We start from the raw sequence: 19,778 nt of genomic DNA, 5'->3' as shown, positions 1-19,778 counted from the left end.
AATTTTCTATACATGTTACTTTTAGCCATCTTTAAAACTCAGCTAGGGAGACCAGGCCACAGTGTTCAGAAACTGATTTGCCAATATTTGTATCAGAAACTGATGTCCCAATATTTGTAGATCCAACTTCCCTGTGGCCTAGATCGCTCAGTGAGCATTTTCAGAATTTTTATTGCATTATTTAATTATAGGGGATGTCTAGATTGATTTTTATCAGATATAGGAATTGTATGCCTAAAAATAATTGAATAATAAACTTCTTTAATATCTCAAATGTCTTTCTTTAGTGTAAAAGAGATTTTGAAACTTAGTCAACAGTCTGCTTTTGATAGTATTCAGTAAATTCCTACTGGGCAACTGTAAACTCTGGGAAAATACAAAAAGAAAACAACTGCCTGAAGTCTCTGAAGAGTAATTAAAAGTGGGAAGATTCTGAAGGGAAATTGACACTTTTCTGGGTCTGATCCTGAATTCAGTCTTCAGTTGGCACCACACATAGAGACTGAAACTCCAGAAGGAAACCCAGAGTCCTCCTGCCTGAGGAAGTAGAGGGCAGAGTTTTAGAAAAATACCGGAATTCCCTGGTGGTCCAGTAGTTAGGACTCCTTGCTTTCACTGCTGAGGGCCCAGGTTCAGACCCTGTCAGGAAGCTAAGATCCTGCAAGCTGCTTTGGTGGGGTCAAAAAGAAAACTACCACCAAAGATACTGAAAAGGAAGGATTCTAGAAAGGAAAGAGCCAGTGTGAGGAGCCTCAAAATCTGAATAATTCTGTCCAAGTCTCTGGCTGACACCTGGACCACATATATGCATGATGGATTTAGAGCCACACAGTTAATAATAAAGGGACTGAACTGCAATTTGAACAGCACTGAGGAGATAGTCTGTATTGTGAACCCAACCTAAAATATAGCAAAGTTTAGGGTTTCTACAGTTCAGCATTCATAATGTCCAAGATAAATCCCAATTTACTCAACATAAGAACTCTAACAGAGAATTACTATTTAATGGGTATAGAATTTCAATTTGTGAAGACATAAAAATTTTTGGAGATTAATGGTAGTAATGGTTGCATAACATTGAACTGTGTACTTAAAAATGGTTGCAGTGTAAGTTTTATGTTTATTTTAGCACAATAATGAACAAGAATAGGAAAATAAGACCAGTTTTCAAGAAAACAAAAGCCAGAAGCCAACTTGTAGATGACTGAGATGTGGAAGTTTACAGGTATAAATTTGAAGCAACTTTTATAAATGATTGATGACATAAAGGAAAATGTGTTCACAATAGATAGAAAGTGAACTCTTAGCAGAGAAATAAAAACTAATAAAAAATAAATGGAAGTTCTAGAACTGAAACATATAGTACCTGAAAATCAACATTTTGTCTAGTATTACATATTCTTTAATATTTTAATTTTTTGGTATGGAAATATAAAGCTATTCATATAGCTTTTAAAAATTATGATTAAGACTCTGTAGATGAACTTTTTCTGGAACTTTCTTTAATTTCCTGACTTTGGGCTCTTTCAGTGGAAATTTAGAAAGCAGTTGGTGTGTGATGACTACCTTAGAGCTATTTAATGTCAATTACTGGGAGTCAGGTGGTAATCAAAAGTACAGGCTCCAATATGAGACTGTCTGACTTCAAATACTGTTTTACCACTTACTAGCTACATGATTTTGGACTGATTATACAGTCTACATAAGACTTAGTTTCCTAATATGTAAGATAGGAGTTACAATAATATGGTCAGTTATTTCTAATTCAACATATATATTCCTAAAAATCATTATGCTTTATAGAAATGCACAGACCATAGGAATTATTGCAAAACTAGAACCAGAGATACAGCACTCAAAAAATTCTTTGATGACACAGGCTATATGCAGTGACATTTTTACCCTTTCTTGGGTAAATTTTCTTGGCATTGAAAAAGTCAAGATAAAGCGTATAAAGGTAAAACACTCAAGTTGACCAAAAAAATCTGTATACTGTAAAATTTTTTAAATCTGGTTTTCTGTATACTATCAGTGAACTATGGGGAAGAGAAATTAAGGAAACAGTCCCATTTACCATTGGATTAAAAAGAATGGAATACCTAGGAATAAACCCACCTAAGGAGATGAAAGACCGGTACTTGGAAAACTATTAGACACTGGTGAAAGAAATGGAAGACGTCACAAACAAAAGGAAAGATATACCATGTTCTTTGATTGGAAGAGTTACTTTTGTTAAAATGACTATACTACCCAAGGCAATCTGCTGATACATTGCAGTCGTTAGCAAAATACCAATGGTGTTTTTCACAGAACTAGAATGAATAACTTCAGAATTTGTATGGAAACAAATTCCAGATAGCTGAAGCAGTCTTGAGAAAGAACAGCTGAGGGAATCATACTTCTTGGCTTCAGATTGTATGTGAAAGTGAAAGACACTCAGTTGTGTCCAACTCTTTGCGATCTCAGGGACTACACAGTCTGTGGAATTCTCCAGGCCAGAATACTGGAGTGGGTAGCCTTTCCCTTCTCCAGGGAATCTTCAGATTGTACTAGAAAGCTACCATAATCAAGACAGTATGGTTCTGTCACAAAAACAAACATATAGGTCAGTGGAACAGAATAAAGAGCTCAGAAAAAAACGCACACACTTAGACAGTCAATTCATCTATGACAAAAGAGGTAAGAATATACAATGAAGAAAAGATAGACCCTTCAGTAAGTGGTGCTGGGAAAGCTAGACAACTATATGTAAAAGAAAGAAATTAGAATGTTCTCTATCACTGTATACAAAAATAAACTCAAAATGGGTTAAAGACCTAAATGTAAGACTGGATACTATAAAACTCCTAGAGAAAAACATAGGACACTCTTTGACATAAGTCACAATATTTAGTTGGATCCATCTCCTAAAGCAAAGGAAACAAAAACAAAAATAAACAAATTGGACCTAATTAAACTTGAGTAAATCATGAGAAACCCTGGGCTGGAAGAAGCACAAGCTGGAATCAAGATTGCCGGGAGAAATATCAATAACCTCAGATATGCAGATGACACCACTCTTATGGCAGAAAGTGAAGAGGAACTAAAAAGCCTCTTGATGAAAGTGAAAGAGGAGAGTGAAAAAGTTGGCTTAAAGTTCAACATTCAGAAAATGAAGATCATGGCATCTGGTCCCATCACTTCATGGCAAATAGTTGGGGAAACAGTGGAAACAGTGTCAGACTTTATTTTGGGGGGGCTCCAAAATCACTGCAGATGGTGACTGCAGCCATGAAATTAAAAGACTCTTACTCCTTGGAAGGAAAGTTATGACCAACCTAGATAGCATATTAAAAAGTAGAGACATTACTTTGCCAACAAAGGTCCGTCTAGTCAAGGCTATGGTTTTTCCAGTAGTCATGTATGGATGTGAGAGTTGGACTGTGAAGAAAGCTGAGCGCTGAAGAATTGATGCTTTTGAACTATTGTGTTGGAGAAGACTCTTGAGAGTCCCTTGGACTGCAAGGAAATCCAGCCAGTCCATTCTAAAGGAGATCAGTCCTGGTGTTCTTTGGAAGGAATGATGCTAAAGCTGAAACTCCAGTACTTTGGCCACCTAATGCAAAGAGTTGACTCATTGGAAAAGACTGATGCTGGGAGGGATTGGGGGCAGGAGGATGAGATGTCTGGATGGCATCACTGACTCGATGGACGTGAGTCTGAGTGAACTCCAGGAGTTGGTGATGGACAGGGAGGCCTGGCGTGCTGAGATTCATGGGGTTGCAAAGAGTCGGACACAACTGAGCGACTGAACTGAACTGAAACTTAAAAGCTTTTGCACAGCAAAGGAAACCATCAACAAAATGAAAAGACAATCCACTGAAAAGAAGATATTTGCAAATGATGTGATCAATAAGGGATTAATATCTAACATATATAAACACCTCATATAATTTGATATCAAAAAAGCAAACAACTTGATTGGAAAATGAGCAGAAGAACTGCATAAACATTTTCCCATTGAGGAAATGCAGGTGACCAACAGACACATGAAAAGACACTCAGAACTGCCAGGCATTAGGGAAATCTGGATGAAAACCACAGTGAGATAGCACCTCACACCTGTCAGAATGGCTGTAATCAAAGAGAACACCAATAACAAATATTGGCAAGGATCTGGAGAAAAGGAAATCCTTATACACTGTTGGTGGGAAGGTAAATTCATGGAGCCATGGTGAAAAACAGTATGGAGATTTCTCAAAAAAACTAAAAATAGAACTATCATGTGACCCAGCAATTCAAATCCTGGGTTGATATCTGACAAAAAAATAAAAAATAAAAGCACTAATCAAAAGATACACACACACACAAAAATACAAGATACGTATACCCCAATGTTTATAACAGCATTACTTGACAATTGCCAAGTTATGGAAGGAACCTAAGTATCTATCAACCAATGAATGAATAAAGATGTGATATACATAAATATATAGAGGGAGACAGGGAGGGAGGGAGACAGGGAGGGAGGGAGGGCTAGATATAGATATAACAATATAATGAAACATATGATATATAGTACATATACATACACTGTATAGTGTATATTATATATTTACATATTTATATATTTATATATTGTGTATATATACGCACACACACATGTGGTATATGTCTATACTGGAATACTCACTCATTCAGTGGCTTCAGTCATGTCTGACTCTGCGACCCTATGGACTGTAGCCCACCAGGCTGCTCCATCCATGGATAATGGAATACTACTCAGCCATAAAAGAGAATAAAATTTTTGCTATTTGCAACAGCGGGCATGGACTTGGATAGCATCATGCTAAGTGAAGTAAGACAGAGAATGACAAATACTGTGTGATATCACTTATATGTAGAATCTAAAAAGTACAACAAACTAGTGAATAAAACAAAAAAGAAGTAAATTCACAGAGTATAACTGCTGGTTACTAGTGAGGAGAGGGAAGGGGGAGCAGTGACATAGAGGTGGGGGGAAAGGTTGTTACAGGATTTTCTGAAATCATCTCTGAAACTTTTGAAAATTGTAAAGCAGTATAGAATTTAAAGAGTCATTAAATAAAATTTTTAATTAAAAAAATATAAAGTTCTAGTCATGAAATGATGAAATTGATTAGCTAGAAGACTAGTGCTGCTTACATTTGCCTCTGATATATGTTAAGAATTCTGTGTAGTTCTCCTAAGTTTACCAAACACATTTGCTAGTATCCTTCTGTTTAAAAGTTACAACCATGTGGAACCAATTTTAAATGCTGAGTCCTGTATGTTTTTTAACATTCCATAAACAAATATATGTGTAAGCTGATGTTAGGACTATAACTTTTTCATTATTTTATGTTTACCTGTAATATTTGAAGAAGGCTGCTGCTGCTGCTAAGTCACTTCAGTCGTGTCCGACTCTGTGTGACCCCATAGACAGCCCACCAGGCTCCGCCATCCCTGGGATTCTCCAGGCAAGAACACTGGAGTGGGTTGCCATTTCCTTCTCCAATGCATGAAAGTGAAAAGTTAAAGCGAAGTCGCTCAGTCGTGTCCGACCCTTCGCGACCTCATGGACTACAGCCTTCCAGGCTCCCCTGTCCATGGGATTTTCCAGGCAAGAGTACTGAAGTGGGTGGCCATTGCCTTCTCCATTGAAGAAGGCTGTTGTTGAGCAAATAGTGTTTACCAGTTTATTACTTGTCAAGAGTATTTAGGTAGAAATACGATGCCCATGTTTTGAGAAGTTTTTTTAGAGTATTGGATTTCTTCATATTTACAAAGCATTCCCCCAAATTTTTTTCCCAGAAATGATTCCTTAAACAGGAAAATAATATGGCATAAAAATTGAATACAAAGCTGTATATATGCTATTGAATATTTCTGTTATTTATGGTACATTATAATATTCTCTTCATCTTGTCTGATTTCTTTTTTTTTTTAATAAAACCCATTTGAATGTACTGTTGAATGTGCAATCTGGTTTTGATTGAGCCTTTGGTCATATTGAAATGCCGTGATTGTTTACGTGATTGTGTCTGTTGTCTTTGTTACTGTTGCCCAGGACAGATCTGATTTTTATCTGTTGTTTCAGTGTCCCATCCAGTTTAGGCTTTATCCCGGGGTTTTCCTCTTTAATGAAGCTGTTGTTGTTATTGTTCAGTTGCTAAGTTGTGTCCAACTCTTTGCAACCCTATGGACTGCAGCATATCAGGCTTCCCTGTACTTCACTGTCTCCCAGAGTTTGTTCAGCTTATGTCCATTGAGTCAGTGGTGCTATCTAACCATCTCATCCTGTGCCACTCCCTTCTTCTTTTGCCCTCAGTCTTTCCCAGCATCAGTGAGTAGGCTCTTTGTATCAGGTGGCTGAATCACTGGAGCTTCAGCATCAGTCCTTCCACTGAATGCATATTCAGGGTTGATTTCCTTTAGGATTGACTGGTTTGATCTCCTTTCTGTCCAAGGAGAGTTGCATTAAAATAAGACAGAGTAAGTTTGTAAGTTTCCATGTTGTACTTCTAACCTTTGCCATGGTTTTGTCTAGTGGCCTGTGAAACACAAGTGTAGTGAACAGAAATTTCATTTAAAAATGAGAAACATTTAAATGGAAAGACTTTGTCTTTCTTTTCCCAACCTTTTTGAGATACAGCATGACTAACCTTTCCCGTTTAGAGCAACGTGTAGGATGTGTACTGAGAAAACAAAGCGTGCCCTGATAAGGCAGGTCCCTCTTTTTTCCAGTGGTGGTGACATAAGTGTTGAAGTGTTTTATCTAATGGTAACTTGATGGTAACCAGCATGTTGTGTCACAGCCTGTGCAAAGCATTAAGCTCCCAGCTGTCAGTGGCTGGAGTAAGAGGGAAACATGGGAACTTAGGGGTTGGTTGTGGACGAAATATGTGCAGGAGATAGAGACAGAACAACCTTGCTATAAACTATTCAAGAGAGTGGTCAGGGCACTCTTGCTACAGTAGGTTTGTCATTTACTGTGTACTGTAAATCTAAACCCTGTTTATTTTATTGGGCAGTTCTTTTTTTTTATTTTGTTATAATTCCGGCAGCAATAAATTCTGAAAACTTGAAGTGTATGTTTAATGAAGAATGAAGTAGAGAATTTCTGTATCATTATTTAACCTGCACAAAATGTTCATCAGCATGTACCATCTACCACAAAAATCATAGTGATACCACTGTCCACACAACAAACTGAAGATAAGATAAATCTGCTAAAACAGGGTCAGCGTCTGTTTTCAAAACTGGAAGATATTTAGGAAGTCTGGGCCTCAGGGTGACAATTTAATGTATGTAGGTGCCAAATATGTTTACATCCCTTTCTGTGAGACATGATCTCATATAGATCAAGTAACTTTTAAAATTTAGTTTTGTTTATTTTTATTACAAGTTTTCTTTTGCACACATGAGGAATGAAGCAATGACAGTTATTGTACTGGCTCCATTAGCAGAAAAAGGACCCAAATGATGCTGCTGGTTTTCAAATAAAAAACAATTAATTCCAATAATAGACCATTTTTACTCGAAGCTTTTGTACATTTCTTCTGTCAGTGTAAATGGAATCTGAGTAAAGCTTTTGAAAGTTTATTCTATCAAAATCACTGTAAAATGCTATTGTAAATTTAAAAGCCCCAACGTGGCTTTCACTGAACGAATGTTATCATGGTAAAAGCAACATTCTTATTAAATTAAGAAAACTATGGAACAGAAATATTTTGGGCATTGGTTGTGGTGCATGCAAACTCACTCTGCTTATTTTACCAGTTGAAATAAAACTATAATGATCAAATATACTGATACTTGATATGTGTGGTTTAACTAAACTACAGAATTCTTGTGATGAAGCTAATATTGAAAAAGCATACTTCAGCATGACAGCACATACTCTCATACTCAGTTTTTGCTGCATGTGACCAGCAGGATTTTAGAAATGTGATATTGTGAAAAACTACATTGTAAATTAGCCTGTGTTATATACTGGCTTTTTTGCCTGGATTAGGTGGGTGGGTGCATGGGAAGTAGATGAAGTGAGATTTTTGTGTGTTGGTTAGATTTTGATTCAAAATCATTTGGAAACCTTTAAAGTGTTTACCAGGTAGAGTTTCAACAGCCTTAAGCTTTTGAAAACTTTAGCAAAATAGCAGTTCTTGGAAACAAATCTTGCAAAGAGAATGACATTGAAATATATCCCGATAAAAACAAAGGAAGAATTGAGCAAATTAAGTGATAAGAGCTAATAATTTATTGTAGAAGTTCTTTCATTTGCAGTATTTCAGCTATGATGAAGACTTTTTTGATGGGGCTACTATTTTAGTTGGTTAAGTTTATATTTTATATTAGAATGAAATGAAATTGAGAAGGCAGTTGATTTTGCAGTAGCTCAATTTGATGAAATATTAAACTATAGAGAATTATTCAAAAGTTTTATCTCATAAAGATAGTTTTGTTGGAGGGAAAAATTTTAAATATCTAGGCTTGAAATATTTACAAATTTTAACATGAAAGCATTGAGAGTATCCTTTATTCAACAGAATTTTTTCTATGCTTATTGGACCATTCAAACTGTAAAGAGGGCACTTTCTCCATTAAAAATATTAAGTTCTATAGCAAAGAATAAGTTGCAAATGTCAGTATTTTCATAATTAGTGATTATAAAGTTCCATTTTGAAGATAATTCCATTTTGAAGACATAAAATTGCATTCTTTAGATAAATACCAGTGACTTGGTTTTAGAGATAGAGCTAAGAAATTGATTAAGGTGTGTGAATAAAGAGGTATGTGAGTAAATTAATTATTCTGTTTATGTTTTTAATGTATCATGGGACCTGGATATGTTTTTATCTTTTAGAATTTTAATTTTGAAAATACACTTGCTATAATTATTTCATAACCCACCAATATAATAAAGCAAGTTTTATAGTCAATAAGTGCATATTATGGAAATTATATAATCTTAATAACTTAAAATTTTCTATCTCACTTTAAATAGAGTCAGTTAATATTTGAAACAATTAACTTCCTAAAAATTAATTTCAGAGACTAGAAATAAAAGCGAGATGAATCACTCTACTGGCTTAAAAAAGTGCTGCAATGAATAGACTTTTTAATCTGATTTATTCTAGGTGCATATTCTAAATCCCAACATTCAGATATACTTTAGAGAGTTAACTTAGTTATGAATTCTCACTACAGTTGAAGAAACTTAACAGTAGGATGTATTTTCCAGGTTATCTCAGCAAGTTGATTACACAGTCCAGTGTACCTTGGATTGACCTGAGTTATTCACTTGGTGACTATTTGGCTGATTGTCCTTAAAAAAATCAATCATAGAAATTTTCTTATGTGTCGTTGAACCAACCTAGTCTAGTAATTAGTGAATAGCAGTTGTTGTTAACCAAATTTAGAATAGCTCTATTAACATTTTTCATCTGTATTTTTTGTAGTTCTACTTTAGTAAAACTAGGTTAATGGTTTTTAAATAGATTGTTGCTGAAAGAAGGTTGCTTTCTATCCAAATCAATTATCTTAATGAATTAATATTGTAAAAGAGTTTGCCACACCATTCCCGTATCTTGACTTGTTGGTATAGAACTATCTTCAGCTCTGCCTGACTTGATGGATTTTATTGTCTTTAATCCATTTCTGATGTCTATAAAATGTTCTAAGGTAGATGTTTATTTTTTCCATGTATTATGAATCCTGTTTATGGTTAGAATTGTATACGTGTAACGTTCTAAATTAAAATTATGCTTTTTCAATAAAGTAATGAGTTGAAAATACAAACCTTATTTTGTTAACATTTCAATTTTGGTTTAATTATTATTAAAATTATCTCAATATATGTTAATGTAGTACAGTCAAAAATTGACTTAGGAAATCTTATTAGAGTGTAAAAGCTACTATAATAAGTTGTTCCCTAACATAAATAAATAAATGACCAATATTACTAGAGGCCATAAGCAATATGGGGGAAAAAATGGAAGGAGTCTTTTATCCTAGTTTTTAGAGGGCATCAGCAGCTTGCTTTTATGAAAAAGTAACAGCTAAATGCACTGCAAATAATTTGCAGTAATCCAGTTCAGTGATTCATGTGTCTGCTTTAATGGGTCATAATTCAGGGTAAAGTAACTGAGTGCAGACACTGCTTATGCCGGGGACAGTATCTCTTCATAAAGCACACCTCAGGAGAAGCAGTTTGCCAGCCCCCTAATGCTCTCTGATGTTTTGATGTCCTGCATATTTTTCCGATTAAGTTTTGAGTGCCATGTTTTTAGTTGTATTTCCACATTCATTATTCTCACGTAGACCCTTCAGCGGGTTTGCCATATATGATTATTTTTTTAATGATGCCTTTCTTTCCACTTCAGCAGTTTAATAATCTAGCACATGGCTGCTTCTCAGTGCTCAGCATTCACCTCCCCAATACTGAAGAGGACATGTGCTTTGGCTTCAGAATTCCATTTGCAGTGTTAGAAATGCATATTCCCTATGGAACAACATTTGTTTGACATAACCATTCATTTTTATTACCTCTTTAAATATGTTTATCCAGAGTTATCAATAATCATAAATAACTGTATTCTCATCTTGTTCTGTTTTTTCCAACAGACAAAATTGCTTACCCAGTACATATTAAATCTCGGCAAGTATGATCAAAACTACGACATCAGAGATCGTACAAGATTTATTAGGCAGCTTATTGTTCCGAATGAGAAGAGTGGAGCTTTAAGTAAATATGCCAAAAAAATATTTCTGGCGCAGAAACCCGCACCACTGCTTGAATCTCCTTTTAAAGGTATTATTATCAGAATATACCTACAGAATATTATATGTTATCTTAAAAATTATGATATTATATCCCACTTCTAACATGTTTAAAATTTATCTCTTAGAAAATATGTGATTAGTGTGTATAAATATATAAATACGAAAAGTGTGCTTTCTATTCATTCATCTCTTCTCCGAAACAAGCTTTATATTAGTTCAAGTTTATGTTTTTATAGGCCTTATTTACCTAAATAATTTCAGTCTTCTGGCGTTTATTCTTACCAAATGATTTGACTGAACAATAGATAAAAGCTGTGTTGTTTTTGCAGACATTGACTTCATTTCTGGTTTAAATAGATAGCTTTGTTTAATAAGGGATATATAATTCACCTTAATAGTGAGTTATTAAGTATTTTGTGTACACTAACAAGCTTTTCCGGAAAGAATTATTTCATAGAAATATTCCTTTATATTTGTTTGCTTTTCAGAGATGGAAATTGACTTATTTTCCCCAGCTTTTTAAAAGGAGTAATTTATCAGTTTCACAAGTAGCCATTACAGTGGGAATCAAATGATTATATACTTTGGTTTTCATATTGTTTCTTATTTAATTGTTGTAAAGGGATAAAAAGCAGTTCAGTTTTGTAGTAAAACTATTAAAATTCTGAATGTGTTGGTGGCAAGACATGTATATGGATTGTTTAACTGTGCTGTCATTCTTAATATTCACAGTAAAGTAATTTTTAGAGAAGCTACATATCAGAGCAACACCTCTAAACACACTGACTGATTAGCTTTTTTATTGACCATTATCGGGGAGATTATTGTAATCTATGGACTGAAATCAGTTTTTTTGACCTGTGAAGAGTTTCCTAGTTTATATTTATTCCTTGACATTTGAGGTAATATGCCAATTACCTTGAGCTCTGATTAGGATTGTTCTCTGTTATATGCAGCTCAGATTGTTTATTTTATATTTTCCTTTATTTTAATAGATAGGGATCATTTCCAGCTTGGCACTTTATCTCACACTCTCAACACCAAAGCAACTGGGTACCTGGAATTATCTAATTGGCCAGAGGTGGCGCCTGACCCATCAGTTCGAAATGTAGAAGTAATAGAGTTGGTAAGTTGACCTTTCTGAAATTAATTTTGTCAAGCAGTAGGAGATTCTAGGATAGCTGCTGTTTTGTATAAAAGCTTTTTTTGGGGAGTTGAAAACTTGTTCTGGTATTTCTAAATGTAATGTGTTAGATATATCTTGCTGCTATGGGAACTAAATATTGTAGTATTCCTATGTCATCGTACATGTACTGTTCCTTTTCTTCAAGGAAATAGAGAATTGAATTCTCTGCATCAGTGCCACCCACATTTGTGATACTGCATTTGTAGCTGTGCAGATTCAATTTCTAAGGTATTTAGTTTCATTGAGTTGAGCTTTTCCCACTTAGTTTAGAGACTCATAAGCTTCCTGTCAATATTTTCCAAATCATTTTTGCTATCTCTTCCAGAAACCATACAAAGTGTTCTTTTGGCTTTTCTGAGGAACCTTTTTCACATGAAGCCAAATATAAATAGGAAGCATTATGTACCAAAAATATCCTTGAACAAGGTCACAATTAATGAATAATATATTGCTTCACATTTAAAAAAAAAGGTCTCTGTATAAATACTCTTTTCCTAGGTCTTTATAACGTGCTGGCCACTAAAATAAGAGAATTGATGTTCTTTCATAGTATTATCTCTTTCTTTCTTATAAACAAGAAAAATAAGGAGAGGGGTCTTCTGATTGTCTTTAGAGATTGATTATGTGAAATGTATCTGATATTTTTTTAAATAGAATTAATAAAAAGAACAATTATGTATTACATCCTGGGTGCCTTTCCAGTACAGCACATATACTGAGCTAGGATTCAGGTAACTAGTCTTTATCTATAATTCCTATGAGAAAGTCAGTTAATCTTCTTGCCTACTGACTTTTCCCTTTACAATGGGGAAAAAACTGTCTTCCTTTAAATAGAAGAATTCCGTACCCACACTTTGCAGCTTGTAGCGTCTTAGTTCCCTGACCAGAGATTAAACGTGGGCCGCAACAGTGAAAGTGCCAAGTCCTAACCACTAGACTGCCAGGAAGTTCCTGGGGCACAGCCATTTAATTTGACTGCTTTGAAAAGTATGTTTCTCTTACCTACTCAAACTTATCTGGCTTCGGAGTATGGCCAGGGCAATAATAACCAGTAACTAACCCTGGTAGTGTTCTTTGATAATATTTTATAATCATTACTTGTTTAAGCCTCATAATTATTACAAGTGATGGTTGTTGTTATTCCTGTTTTGCAAATGACGAAACCAAGGTTCAGAGAACTTAAATTGCCCAGGTTCCCATAGCTAGTAAGTGATAGAACTGGGATACCACTCCATATCTGAGTCCACTGTTCACACTCTTACTGCATTTTATTATGTAACATGATGAGAGGAAGCTTGAGCTTGTTGCAATTCTAGACTGTCCTTAGTATTTATTAACACCACTGTTTTCAGGTTGTGACAAATTATCTCTATTTAGAGATGATATTTTTTTTAATGTAAAACTAACAAGTTCCATGTTTCTCCTTGCAACTAAGTTTGGTGATTTCTCCTCAAATATACATACTACTCTTAAGTATTCTTCAAAAAGATTGGCTTATTTATGAAACATTTGGTCAGATACTAGAATACAAAGAGAATGTTCTTTGTTGTAAGTAATACTCTCTCCTAATTTCTTTTGCCTGTTTGTTGTTTTTATGGTTCTGTCCCTTTTCATTATTAGGTACTTAATGTTTTGGCCCAAGTGGAATCATCCTTTTATCCTACCCCTACTTCTGCCCTTATCCCTCCTCCTTGTTGCCCCAGTCCACAAAAAAAAGAAAAAAAAGTCAACTAAAAATATCATCTCAGAAATTGATAGCAATGCCATGCGATTTAATTTGGTCTCAGCAGTGTTCTTATATTGGCTGATAGATTGGTTGTTTGGCTGGCTTCTTCCATTTTCTCATACTCTTCTAAGCATTTAACTACCTATAGGGACAGTACTTGAATAACCTATTTTCTTATATTCATTTCACCTGTCCAGTTGAGCAGGGACAAATTGATTCCTTTTTCATTTTGCTGACTACATTGTGGAAATTAATAATTGGTAACTTATTATGGAGAATAATTATAACTGATGGAACTTGGTTGGAAAAAACTCACTCTCCATTGATGCCATGTAGAAACAGTTTCAATCTGCTTGTCTCTGGACACATTGACTTGAAATTATACTATAAAGACTTAATTAAATATAAAAATAGCATATATAGTTCTATTATCAAATTTGGCTGCAGTAGTGTAGAAAGTAGTGTTCACATAATCTTTCTTGCCTTTCATCCTACCTCATCCCTCTCTGAAGTCGCATCAATGTATTTTTGCACATAATATATGTGTGACCCTAGTCTTACTGTCATCTTACAGGGTCATGTCTCATTACTATGAAATTTAACTTAGCAGGAATAACAGCCTAAGTTTAGGCAATCCAATACTTAAATCAAACAGTATGGAGCCTAGTCACACTGACGCTGGAAGTCGCTGCATCACACGCTTCCATTTCCAGGATATTAGCTACTGTGGATATTATGCCACTAGTCAATTTTCAAGATTCTTTGCAATTTTTGTTTTTACTTGGTTCTAGAAGATCCTTTTCTCTCAGTTTTGCATATCAAGGGTATTTTGCTTTATAAACACATCTACTATCAATATTTTATCTTACATTGAAATTTTCAAATTAGTGCTGTTATTTTTTTTCCTCTTCTCTTTACCCTTTTATTTCCTTTGCTAAGAATGATACAGTTATCATAGTCATAACAGACCATAACAAAAATTAAAATACTTTTTAGTCTTTACCCTTTAAAACCTTAAACTCCATGAATAGAGAATCCTTGGCCCTGTCAAAATATTATGCCCCTCTGAGCATAATAGGCGCCTGATTTTCCTTATATGATGACTTAGTCTTGTCCTGAAAGCCATAGTCTAACTAAATAATTTTTTTTTCATAAATTGACCTGACACACATTTTACAAGCCTGCAGAAAAATGTATTTGGATTTAAGAAAAATATGAACTTTACTGTTTATTAAATATAGGAGAACTTTGTTTATAGAGTACTGTCTTTATTCATATCTGGAGGACAAAGCATTTTAAACATACATAAAAAGCAGTATTATTGATCTTATGTCAGTATCTTACTCAAATATATTTGAGTAATTTTTGCTCATTTTTCTATTATTGTCCAGATAGTAATTTTCCAGATTACTGAAGCTTACCTTTGTAAGCAACATATCTTAAGCTCATAAGCCCTCTATGCAGTGGTTTTTCAACCTAGCTTTATACTATATTCATATGGAGATCTTAAAACAAATGTGTCAGGCCTGTACTAGACCAATCAGAATCTTGGGAAGTGGGTCCCAAGCATTAGCATTTTTAGCATTAGTATTTTTATTATTGATATTAATATTTTTAAAAAGTATTCTCAGGTGATTCTGACAGAGACATCCAGTGCTGAGAACCATTCTTGAGTAAGAACCTCAGTCTTACTGTAAATTTCTTTACCACAGATGGTACCCTAGCAGGCTGGCACATAGCAAAAACTCTGAAGTGTGATAAATAAATGCGTCTTAACTGTTCTTGACCTTTTAAAAAATACACATTTCCTTGCCCTTTAAAAGAGAGTGTATGAAGCATGATTTAACTTTTTCTTAATGAATCAAAGTCACAGTTATGAAAATAATTTATTTTACTTCAATACACTATATTAAAGTTTTTAAGGGTCTGTCACCCAACTAATAGTTTTTGTGGCAGACACATTTAAGATGTATCAGTGTTCAAAATATTCAAACATCTCTGATCTCCAGATGCTGATGTTCTTGCAGGGATAGACTGACAATTACAATAAATATGTAAATTGTATACAGTAGTATATTAGAAAATAATAAGTGCTATGACCAAAAAACAAAGAAAAAAAAATTAGTGCAAAGGCTGCTCCATCCCTGGGATTCTCCGGGCAGGAATACTGGAGTGGGTTGCCATTTCCTTCTCCGGGAGATCTTCCCAACCCAGGGATCGAACCTGGGTCTCCCGTATTGCAGGCAGAAGCTTTACCATCTGAGCCACCAGGGAAGTAAGATCAGCCTCCACGGGGGGTTGAAATTTTCAGTAGGGCGGTCCTCCCTGAGGTGGCACTTGTACAGAGTCTTGAAAGAAGTGAGGAAATGAGCCATGCGGTCGTCTGGGGTGAGGGTGCCGGAAGTAGGAGCAGCTTTGGAGAAAGGCCTCAAGGAGAAGCACGTCTGGGGTGTCTGAAGACACTGTGATGAGTGGCTGGAGGGAAGTGGGCAGGAGGGAGAGCAGCTGCAGGAGTCAGGTAGGGCTGACAGGTTTTTATCATAAGGGCTTCATTTGTTCTAAGTGAATGCGAAGCCTTTGCAGACCTTTTCAAAGAAAGAGGGGCTTGATTGGAATTAATAAAATCTTTCTAGCTGCTCTTTTGAGCCAACTTGGAGTAGGGGTGAGAGATGGAACTAGACACAAGATAGCCAGTCAGAGACTATCGTGGTGATCCGAGAGAGAGAGAGATATGGGTCTGAGTAAGGTGGTAAAGGACCAAGGGGCCTATAGGCTTTCTTGATGGATTAGATATCTAGGATATGACAAACAGAGAATTACCCCAGGGTTCAGGCTGTTGAGATGGTACAGGCTATTTGTTGCCTACACTAAATGTTTTCATTATTTTATTTTATTTTTAAAAATCTCAGTATCAAGGTAACTCAGCTGATAAAGATTCCACCTGCAATGCTGGGGAGACCCTGGTTCGATCCCTGGGTTGGGAAGATCCCCTGGAGAAGCGATCGGCTACCCACTCCTATATTCTTGGGCTTCTCTGGTTTCTCAGATGATAAAGAAGCCGCCTGCAATGCATGAGACCTGGGTTCAATCTCTGGATTGGGAAGATCCCCTGGAGGAGGGCATGGCAACCCATTCCAGTATTCTTGCCTGGAGAATCCCCACAGACAGGAGCCTGGCAGGCTACAGTCCATGGGGTCACAAAGAGTCAGACAGACCTGACTGAGCAACTAAGCACAGCACACAGAACATCAAGCTGTGAAATTGGATTTCTTACTGCTCTTACTACTTCTGCCTCTAATTGCTCTTGTCTCTTCTACACTGTCTTACTTTAGCTTAAATCTTCTATAGGCCAATGAATACAAAAGTATTTAAAATTATATGTTATGTATAAGTTTGTGGATCTAAAACAATAGGTTCTGAGTGAGAGTTTATGTTTCTCTACTTAGGGGTAGTGGGAATCAAGACTTCTCAGTGTTGCCTTTTCTACTGAGGCTTTAAACTTCCTTCTGGTTTCACAGAGTATTCCAAATGATTAAGTCTCCCTTAATGAGAATTCCTTGATATTTACATTTTTACTCTTTTTAAATCAGGCAAAAGAATGGACCCCAGCAGGAAAAGCAAAGAAAGAGAATCCTGATGAGAAATTTTATTCCGAATCTGAGGAGGAAGAGGACTCTTCTGAGAGCAGCAGTGACAGTGGTGGGTTTTTCATTCATTGGAAAACTTTGTTCTCCGTGGCTTATCGGCCGTGCTTCCCATAGAACAGTGAGGCCCGGAACGTAACATTCAGCCAGCAGGTTTAGGTGACGTTTATTATACGACTGAAACAGTTCCTTTCATTTACATGGCAAAGTAACTTTGATATGTAAGTTTTCGAAGTAATTTCTAACCGCTTTTTTTTTGACATTGCCTCTTAGACCCATAACTAAAAAATAATAGAATTGAAAAAAGGGCTCATGCTTTTCTGAATTCTAACCCACACTGCCTGGGATGTTCATTAACGTGTTGAAAAACATAAATTTACATTTGGTAAGCCTTTGTTTTCAGTATTTGACAAATTAGTCTGTGGTACGTTATTTTCTGAAGTAATAAGCTGAAAAATGGGGGAAATTGCTTCAATCCAAACAGTTAATGCTAAAAATATGGAATTTCAGGAATGATATAGACCATTGAGAAAGATATGTTGTGTAGTTAAGAGTGTCTCATAGAGATATTTGTCTCCATCCCATTTATTCACAAGCTCATGTTCTATTTAGAGTCTAACCTTTTTCAGTATGTATTTGAAATATTCCAGTAACATTATGGCTTTTCATGGCATTATCTGAAGTATAGTAGGGATAGTAAGAGTTCCCTTCTAGCTACCAGAAGAAAGAGAAAACTTTTCTCATTAGAAGATACCAGTTTTTTTCCAGTGAACACGTCTTCTTGAAGATAAACAAATTTCCTCAAGGATTTTTCTAACTTGAAAATTTAAATAAGTGATGCCTGAAATGAACTGGATCCAGATTTGTTTTGAACTCCCATAAAAACATGAAAAGTAACAGCATAAGCCAGTTATCTAAGTTAACATGTATGTATGCTTAACTTTGACTTCACAACAAATTCAAAACACCCTTAATCAACAGTTTTTTCCCTAAAGTTTGGGTAAAATAAATTTTGGTCTTTGTAAAAAGTCACAATGGGACTTCCCTTGATGGCTCAGTTCAGTTCAGTTCAGTTCAGTTGCTCAGTCATGTCCGACTCTTTGCGACCCCATGAATCGCAGCACGCCAGGCCTCCCTGTCCATCACCAACTCCCAGAGTTCACTCAAGACTCGCGTCCATCGAGTCAGTGATGCCATCCAGCCATCTCATCCTCTGTCCCCTTCTCCTCCTGCTCCCAATCCCTCCCAGCATCAGTCTTTTCCAGTGAGTCAACTCTTCACATGAGGTGGCCAAAGTACTGGAGTTTCAGCTTCAGCGTCATTCCTTCCAAAGAAATCCGAGGGCTGATCTCCTTCAGAATGGACTGGTTGGATCTCCTTGCAGTCCAAGGGACTCTCAAGAGTCTTCTCCAACACCACAGTTCAAAAGCATCAATTCTTTGGTGCTCAGCTTTCTTCACCGTCCAACTCTCACATCCATACATGACCACTGGAAAAACCATAGCCTTGACTAGACGGACCTTTGTTGGCAAAGTAATGTCTCTGCTTTTCAATATGCCATCTAGGTTGGTCATAACTTTTCTTCCAACGAGTAAGAGTCTTTTAATTTCATGGCTGCAGTCACCATCTGCAGTGATTTTGGAGCCCCCCAAAATAAAGTCTGACACTGTTTCCACTGTTTCCCCATCTATTTCCCATGAAGTGATGGGACCAAATGCCATGATCTTCGTTTTCTTAATGTTGAGCTTTAAGCCAACTTTTTCACTCTCCACTTTCACTTTAATCAAGAAGCTCTTTAGTTCCTCTTCACTTTCTGCCATAAGGGTGTCATCTGCATATCTGAGGTTATTGATATTTCTCCCGTCAATCTTGATTCCAGCTTGTGCTTCTTCCAGCCCAGCGTTTCTCATGATGTACTCTGCATAGAAGTTAAATAAGCAGGGTGACAATATACAGCCTTGACGTACTCCTTTTCCTATTTGGAACCAGTCTGTTTTTCCATGTCCAGTTCTAACTGTTGCTTCCAAAAGAATATAGGCCTTCCTAGCTTTTTGCTGTGTGATACATGAATTAATCTTCATAGAGTAGATACTACTATTTACCTCTTAGAATACTATTTTAACTAGAGGTTATGTTCTTCCCTGGGGACACTTCATCAGATGGATCACAGGCCAGGATGGTTGGATGGCATCATCGACTCAACGGACGTGAGCTTTTGCAAGCTCTGGAAGATGGTGAAGGACAAGGAAGCCTGGCGTGCTGCAGCCCATGGGGTCACAAAGAGTCAGATACAACTGAGTGACTGAACAACAGCAACATGTTCCTCCCTGAGGACACGTCATCAGATAGATCATAGGCTAGGAAAACAGTGTGTCCTCTTATCCAGGATACAACTCTGCACGTGTCATCGTTTCAACTACCAAAAAATTATGCTTCCTGT

At 36.1% G+C, this 19,778-nt stretch overlaps 1 protein-coding gene across 1 annotated transcript in view; it reads left to right on the top strand.

Moving 5' to 3' along the window:
• AP3B1 (adaptor related protein complex 3 subunit beta 1) overlaps positions 1–19,778 on the top strand; it is a 239,683-nt gene that overhangs the window by 124,582 nt on the left and 95,323 nt on the right. Inside the window, exons 16-18 of the mRNA XM_069595365.1 lie at positions 10,624–10,810; positions 11,778–11,908; positions 17,285–17,393. Of these exons, the coding sequence (XP_069451466.1) occupies positions 10,624–10,810; positions 11,778–11,908; positions 17,285–17,393 (427 nt within the window). The remainder of the gene's footprint in view (positions 1–10,623; positions 10,811–11,777; positions 11,909–17,284; positions 17,394–19,778) is intronic.

Source organism: Ovis canadensis, chromosome 7, assembly GCF_042477335.2.
Source record: "Ovis canadensis isolate MfBH-ARS-UI-01 breed Bighorn chromosome 7, ARS-UI_OviCan_v2, whole genome shotgun sequence".
Taxonomy (NCBI): Eukaryota; Metazoa; Chordata; class Mammalia; order Artiodactyla; family Bovidae; genus Ovis; species Ovis canadensis.
The sequence above is the reverse complement of the archived record's forward strand: the minus strand, read 5'-3'. Positions and strand labels throughout refer to the sequence as shown.